General features: G+C 35.7%; 1 protein-coding gene across 1 annotated transcript in view; it reads right to left on the reverse strand.

The window, feature by feature from the left end:
- The window catches only part of Tex11 (testis expressed 11), a 219,480-nt gene that overhangs the window by 195,476 nt on the left and 15,403 nt on the right, over window positions 1-8,601 (reverse strand). Inside the window, exons 4-5 of the mRNA XM_031368858.1 lie at window positions 6,213-6,297; window positions 1,295-1,374 (exon numbers count right to left, since the gene is read on the reverse strand). Coding sequence (XP_031224718.1) covers window positions 1,295-1,374; window positions 6,213-6,297 — 165 coding nt within the window. The remainder of the gene's footprint in view (window positions 1-1,294; window positions 1,375-6,212; window positions 6,298-8,601) is intronic.

The following is an 8,601-nucleotide window of genomic DNA, read 5'->3' on the forward strand; positions in this document are numbered from 1 at the left end:
GCTGAAGAGATGCTCAGTGGTAAAGAGCACTTGCTGCTCTTCCAGGGGACCCAGGTTTGACTCCCAGCACCCACAAAGTGATTCAAAACCGTCTGTGACTTTGGATCCAAGAAATATGATGCCCTCTTCTGGCCTACAAGGGTATTAGTCACACAGATGGTGCAGGTAAAATACCCAAACATATAAATTCTTTAAGGAAATAAAATAATAAATAGGTAACTAAATAAGCAAGTAAGCCAAGCCTGATGGGATACATATGTAATCTAAGCACCTCAGGATGCTGAGGCAGGAGGATCATAAGTTCCAACTAAGCCTGGTGTCTATGGACTGAATATGAAATGTCTCTCAGAGGCTCATGTGCTTGAGAATTAGTCTTCAGCTGGTGGTGCTATTGGAAATTTCAGTGAGTTAGAACTGGCTAGAAGAAGTCAGGCACTGAGAACAGGTCCTTGTCTCTGATCATTTCCATTTTGAAGGGAAAATATTAGGACACTGTCTTGTACAGCCCTACTTGATCAACTTGGTATTGACTATATAGTTTGAAATGGCCTCTAACTTTCCTCAATCCTCCTGCTTCAGCCCCTGAAATACTGAGATTACAGACATGTGCCACTCTGCCTAGCTTTCTTCATGCCTTTTCTTTGCTTTCTGGCTACTATGATGTGAAATGCTCTGCTTTACCACATGCATATGGTATGGCAGATTGAAAACTCTGAAATCATGAGCCAAAATATAACCTTCCTTCATGTTGTTAGATCATAGTATTTTGTCACAGCAATTAGAAAGCCAGCTAAAATGCTGGGCTACAAAATGCTCTCAAATAAACAAAACAAATCAATCAACTAATCCTGAACTCCTTTCATTGCTGAACAGTTCATATTTTTTTTCATGGAAAAAGCCTGTTTTTTGCTTTCTGAGACAGACTGATGTGAAAATTTGTGTGTTGCCCAGGCTAACTTCAAATTTGAGATCCTCCTGCCTTAGCTTCCTAAGTACTGCAATTACAAGTATGTGCTATCATACCTGGCCTAGAAAAAAAATCCATCAAATTGGAGGTGATAAATGTATAAGAGAATTCATAAATATAGGATCATATTTCAATATTTTCTTCATTGACACAGTCTATTAAATACAGTACTTATGAGAACTACAACTATACTACCTATACTAATAAAAAAGAAACATGGATAACACTAAAGGTTCTTCCAGTTTTATACTAAGTTCAATTATTTTCACAGAAGTAACTACTGTGTCATATAATCTTATTTAATTTCTTCAATTAATCAGGGCTTACCAAAATCTGTCTTTGAATAACTTCTTCTGAAGAGATTGAGATTCCATGCATACACACCAGCTTGCAAGCAATATAACACACTGCAAAAGAGTAGATATCCATCAAACATAAAGTAAAAATTTTCTTTTTATATATAAAGGAATCAATGATTAAAATGAGGCCGACTTTATTGTTTATAAAAAGAAGTTGTGGGTTTTTTATTTGTTTTATGCACAGTTTTGCTGTGGGTTTTGTTTAATCTGGGTTTTTGTTGTTGTTTGAGACAGGGTCTCATGTGGGCCAGACTGGGCCCTACTATGTAGTTGAGTCTAGCTTTGAACTCCTGAACTTCCTCCTACATTTAATTCCTCAGTGATGGGATTACGACATGGACTACCACATCCAGAAGTTTTTTCTTTAAAATTTTTTTCATACAATGTATTTTGACCATGTTCTTTCTCCTCCTCCTACTCCTCCCAGATTATTCCCACCTCCCTACCCACCCAACATCATATCTCCCCCCGCTCTCAAAAGAAGAAAATAAAAAACAAATAAAAAACCCATTAAAACAAAAAATACAAAAACAAAGCAAAAAGCACACAAAAACACATGGAATTCATTTTGTGTTACATCCAGCATATTTTTTTAATCTTTTCTTTTACTTTTTCCTGTACTACAGTTCAAACAACATAGTGAGTTTTCTAGCACAGAGCTAACCTCCTAGGCCTCAAACAGGAATTTCAAAAGACCGTCTAAATAATGTTTTCCAAAAGTAAAAAACCTGAAGCTTATCAAATGAATTGCTTGCTTACTAATTCTAGTCTAATATATTTAACTATATATTATAATATTTATAATTCTAACATTTTTAATTTCTGTAGGAGTTAAATCCTAAATCATCTCTGAGGATATCTGATTCCACATAATGCTCCTGAATCATGCTGACAAAATAATTCTCAGGAAAGCAACCTATAGTTTATTCATTATCTAACAAATTTCTGGATATCAGGTAATTTTATGTTTTCTTCTAAAATCTGAGACTTTCTAAATATTTTCTTAGATAACATAAAAGTTCTTGAAGTATAATATATAAAATATAGGTATCTTTATTATACAGTTGACTGTCCCTGAAAACAGGCAAATTTGCATAACTATAACTTGTTTACATCTGTACTCTGACTTATTGTAAAACATGCGCAAGTTTTTAAAAATGAGCTTACGGAACTAGCTACATTTTTCTTTTGAGACAGTCTCATGCAACCCAGGCTGGCATCAAACTCATAAGGAATTAACAGTGACCTTGAACTTCTGATCTTCCTGAATATTAAGATTACAGACATGTATAACCATGCCTAATTATGAGGTGCTAGAGATTGAGCCCAGGATTTTGCACATTCTGAACAAGTACTCTTCCAGTTGAACACCATACCCAGTCAACTTTATGCTAGATATAAATAGTCATTCTATGATGCTGGTACCACTTCTAATAAATGTTCCACCGTAAAAGAAATATTTCCCAGATAAAATTTAGGATGATTGAAGTAGTCAGATTTTTATTGCTTATCACAAAATGTAAAACTCTATCTCTTAACAAAGTTATTTCTTCTGATAAATACTTTGGTAAAATAATTTCTAATTATATGTTTACATTGATTTGAATTTCCATTTTTGAACTGTTTCCTTTCTTTCTGTTAATGTTTATTAATTGATTAGTTATTTTCAAGAGCCCTGATAGAATTACCCCCCTTTATATTCAGTCCCATCTCCAAATTTTCTTCCATTCTACCTTCAAACATAAAAACCAGCTGGTGGTGCATGCCTTGGGAAGAGAGGTGGATCTCTGTAAGTTCAAGGCCAGCCTGGTCTCCATAGGGAGTTCCAGGACAGCCAGGGCTACACAGAGAAACCCTGTCTGGAAAAAGGAAAAAGAAAAGCAAATAACTTCACTGTGTTTCAAACCTGTATCCCACTTTTCCTCTTCCTTTCAGTGCTAAACTTTCTAAATTTGTTTTATAACTTATGTTTTTGCTTGTGTGTATGTTTGTGTACCACATATATGCCTGGTGCCCACAGAGGCAAGAAGGTGTCAGATCTCCAGAAATTGGAGTTAAAGATGGTTGAGAATGACCATGCAAGTGTTAGAAATTGAACCTGAGTCTTCTAGAAGAACACCCAAGTACTCTGAATCACTGAGCCATCTCTATAGCCACTCCCCTAGCCTTTATATGAGACACTATAGCCTGAACTTACTAAGACCAGCCTCGCCTCAGCTCATAAAGATCAGCCTGTCTCTGGCTTTTGCATATAAGAACTAAAGGCATGCACTACCACACCTGACTTAGATAAATAATCTTTTGAATTTTCATTTTATGTGTTTGGGTATTTTGCCTGCATATATGTCTATGTACCACATGCATACCTGGTGCTCTCAAGGAGGCCAGAAGAAGGTGTCAGATCTCCTAGAACTGGATTTACAGATGGCTGTGAGCCACCATGTGGGTGTTGAAAATCAAACCCAGGTCCTCTGGAAAACCATCCAGTGCTCTTAACCACAAGATACTTTTCCAGTCCCCAAACTTCTTGAAATAAATAATTTATTTGCCTCTATTTTATTGCCACTCATAAGGCACAATGTGTCTTAACCTTACCACTTAATTAAAATTGTACTCCCACAGATTAGCTTCCCTGAGAATTATTATTTTCTCCTTCAGAGAGCTCAACTACTCTTATAGCTTCCAGCTACCACCTTCACATGAGTAACTGACAAACCTACAGGCTCAGCCTAGATGTGAGTGTCATATGTCCAATCTTGCTGCTACCACAGTTTTAAGGGTGAAGATAAAGTTTAGTGACAAGAGTGCTCACTTAGTATGCATGAGGCCTTCAGTTCCCAACACACACACACACAAATAAAATTTACAAGCTTATCCTCTATTTTAGGCTTTCCAATTTCTGTTCATTATTCCATAATTCTTTCAAATTATAAAAAAAAGTATAAAAATCTTGGTGATCATTAACATAACCCAGGCACACTGAATTTTGTTTATAAGGAGGTAAATACCTTCTAATAAACATAGTCGTAAAATAAGTTGCTTAAATCTTCCTGTAACATAGCTAATTCTTTACTATGTCAAAGTACAACCCAAGTATCTAATTAAGAACTGATATATAGCTGGGTAGTAGTAGTGCATGCCTTTAATCTCAGCACTTGGGAAGCAGAGGCAGGTGGATCTCTATATGTAAGAGGCCAGTCTGGACTACAGAGACAGTTCTAGGGCTGTTATACAGAGAAACCCTGTCTCAAAAAAGAAAACAAAACAAACTGATATTTAAGCAAGATGTGGTAGAGATACCTGTAATCCCAGTACTTGGAAGGCTGAAGCAGAAGTTCAAAGCCAGCCTGTGATACAGACCAAGTTTGAGGCCAGCCTAGGCTATATAACAAGCCCCTATCTTAAAAGTAACTAAAAAACTAACAACAACAACAAAATAAGAACTGATAAATTCAGTAGGTTGAAAGAAATCCTAGGGCTGAAGACCTTCTTCATCTACTATATCCCTCATATTTAAAAATTAATGCATTAGCTGGGCAGTAGGCAGAGGCAGGCGGATTTCTGAGCTGGAGGCCAGCCCGGTCTAGAGAGTGAGTTCCAGGACAGCCATGGCTATACAGAGAAACCCTGTCTCGAAAAAAAAAGAATTAATGCATTTATTATTCCAGAATTCACTTGTGTAGTGTTTCTCTAGTAGATAAATTCTTATTCTTGTTTCCTCAGAGCTATAGGAGTTAAGGCACCTGGAAGCAATAATACCCGTACTTATCTTAAAGGGAGAGAACTATTCTCTAAACAAAATAATGGAGGGATAAACTCATAAATAAGGATATTCTTAATTATATCAACTACTAGATACCTTATCTGAAATTGTATAATTTCATTTATATTCACAAACATAAATACTTAGTAAATTCTGCTTGCTGTATACAGAAAAAAGTAATTCACCTTTACAAAGTCAAGCAGAGTTCTTTACTTCACTGTGTCCTTTATAATTAAATATTAACTCTCATGAATGCATTTTCCATCATTATTCTTGTTTTAAAAAAAATAGTAACTGTCAGCACATTAGGCTTTAATCATTTTAGCTAAAGCAACTAAACCTTTACCAAACACTAAAGCATCCAAAAAGATGTTTGTCTTGGATTTTCTCTTTGTTTGCTTTACTGTTCTCATTTTTCACTCTTACATGTAGAAATAAATTCTATAGTTTTTCTTGGTAATTTACTACTATGTTTACTGGCTTACCTTAGGAAGAGAAGATTCTTTAAGAAAAAATTTTTTTTTAAATCGGGGCTAGAGAGATGGTTTCGTAGTTAGAAATACTGACTTCTTTCCCAGCAGACCTGAGTTCAATTCCCAGCACCCACATGGTGGCTCACAACTATCTGTAACTTATGTATGTGGTATGCAGGTATATATATGGTAAAACACCAATACACATAGAATAAAAATGTAAAAATGTAAAAATACATTGCCTCACATGGCAATGTATTTCTCTCTAATATTAGCAGAGAGGGAAAGGAACTATTTGAAAGTCCTTAGGAATCTGGATGATTTTGGCCATGTCTTCCCAGTGACCCATGTTCTTTCACATTTTCTTCAGGTTTTATTCTCCCATTTTTTGATCAGCCTTGTTCATCTCCAGACTATCTTGCAGTGGTACCTTAAAACTTATATTAACAAGGGATACCTCTAAAAAATCATGATCACTGGGAAGCTATTAGTTTAGGAAACAAACTATTTGGTTGTCACTTAATGAATTAATCCCTATGTAAAGACTCGTCAAAAACAGTCAAACTTTAGGAGTATTATTACCCAATGTAATACTCAATTACCCAATAGTAAGACTATTATTTATAATGGATCACAAAATGTATACGTACGTTTAGCTGCCTGTTTTTTCCTCATAGACAGTTCTATTCTCTTAGTAACTACCCAGTTCCACAGGCTCACTGCAATTTCTTCAATCTAGACAAAGGAAAACATTTGTTTAGCCAGTTAAGATACTCAGATACTCTCAACCTTTATATATGTGTGTATTTGAAAATTTATATATTCTAGTATGTTGTATGCTTATATTGGTATTGTGGGTAATTTCCTGACCCTCCAAATCCACTTCTCACAGAAAACTTAGCATCTCTTAAGAGGAATTATCTTGCCCCCTGAACATAATTTGTGTATTCCCATTTACGTATCTTTATTCCTCTGGTTCACTTTAACCTGAATTATATGTCTTTCCTTTGTCTTCCTGTAAATAAAATCTATGTTAGTCTTACTAGCAACATCCACAAAACTTTTGACAATCAGTACAGTCTGCTGACATCTCCTCTCTCCTTTTTGTCACAGCCCTGGTAGTTCAAGGTCAAACTCAAAGTTACATCAATGTTAAACAAGCACTCCACCACTAAACCACTCTCGACTCTTTCTTCTTTGAATCTGTATATTCACTGTCACACAATTTAGCAATTAATTATAAAACTCTAAAGTCATTTACTCTGACTTGGTTTAGCTTAGTCTGAGGGGTTGGAGGGTTGGGGCAGAAAGGTAAAGACTCTCTATGTAGCCCCAGCTTGTCTGGCACTCTAGGTATGGATCAGTCTGGCTTAGAATTTAGAGAAATTCACCTGTCTCTGCCTCTTGAGTGATGGAAGTTTACAGGCCTGCAACATCACTGCTGACATGTTGATGTTTCTTGCCCTGGACTGAACCCAGGATCTCTCCCACACAGGCAAGCTACTAGAACTAAACTACAGCAAAGCTCATTTTTAAGTAGTTTCAGTTCTTATCCTTGTTTCCCAAATGAGATTCTTGATAGAAAATATCATATCTTATACAGCATATTTAATACAGTTCATGCAAAAATATTAAATAAAGAATATATATTTAGGAGCTGGTGAGATGGCTCAGCAGATAAGAGCACTGACTGCTCTACCAAAGGTCCTGAGTTCAAGTCCCAGCAAGCACATGGTGGCTCACAACCACCTGTAATGGGATCTGACGCCCTCTTTTGGTGTGTCTGAAGACAGCTACAGTGTACTTAATTATAATAATAAATAAATCTTTAAAAAATAATATATATTGAAATAATAGAATTCATCATTTTAATTATGTTTCATTCTGGGAACCAAGGGATAAAGTTTCTAAATGCTCCTCTAGGATTTATCTTTGTATAACACTAGTTATACAAAGTTAACTATATTAGTTAATTATATTAGTTAACTGAATAAAAAGTTAACTAAGCCTACAGTGTCTCAAAGGAAAAAATGAAGACTGAATATATATAAATGGCAGCTGGAGAGATAGCATAGCAGTTAAGACCACTGTCTGCTCTTCCAAAGGACTCAGGTTCAATTCCTAGCACTCATGTGGCAGCTCACAACTGCCTGTAACTCCAGTTCCACAGCCACATACAAAAGCAAAATACCAATGTACATAAAATAAAAATAAATCACTTTTAAAAATACTTGTACATGGAATTAGGTTGGGGGTACTATAACTTAATGATAGCATGCTTTCCTAAACTCAATCCCAAGTTCTGATCCCCAATTCTGAAAGTTTGGGGAAAAAAAACTGGTTTGGTTTCTGGGAAATAACCTTTGAAGGCAGTAACTGAGTTTGGATGGAACTACTGTCTGAGACCAATATAACATAGCCTTGATTTAAATCTTCTAAGGTGTGATGGTGAATAATGATAGACTGTATATATCATTACCTTATGACAAATATATTGATAGTAACTGACTAAAGGCAAAAAGTAAAATACATCCACTATAAATCACAGTGATGGTGTCAAGTTTTTATTCCATACTATGGATGGAAGCCAGGGCCTTGTATATACTAGACAAGATAAATACCACAAAACAAAATCCCCAGGTCCATATTTTACCAAGTCTTTTTTCTCCATTGCCTTCTTTCTCATCTACACTTCCATCTTTTCTTCTGATGTTTGAGATTCCATTTAGATATTCAGATAATTTAGCATAGGTGCCATTTCACTATCCTATTCTGGTGCAAATTCTCATGCCCACTTCCATCCCTCTCACATAGTATAACTGTTGACTGAATGATGACTTTCACAAAAAATTATATCTGATTTATATCACCAGCAACATGTGAGGTTAATATTTGACTCCAAATTTTAAGAGGAAAAATGAACATTCACATTAAAACATTTCTTCTTTTTCATTCTTCTCTCATATATTACATCCTGACTGCAGCTTCCTCTCCCTCCTCTCCTCCCAGTCCGTACACACACACACACACACACACACA

Source organism: Mastomys coucha, chromosome X (genome assembly GCF_008632895.1).
Source record: "Mastomys coucha isolate ucsf_1 chromosome X, UCSF_Mcou_1, whole genome shotgun sequence".
Classification (NCBI taxonomy): Eukaryota; Metazoa; Chordata; class Mammalia; order Rodentia; family Muridae; genus Mastomys; species Mastomys coucha.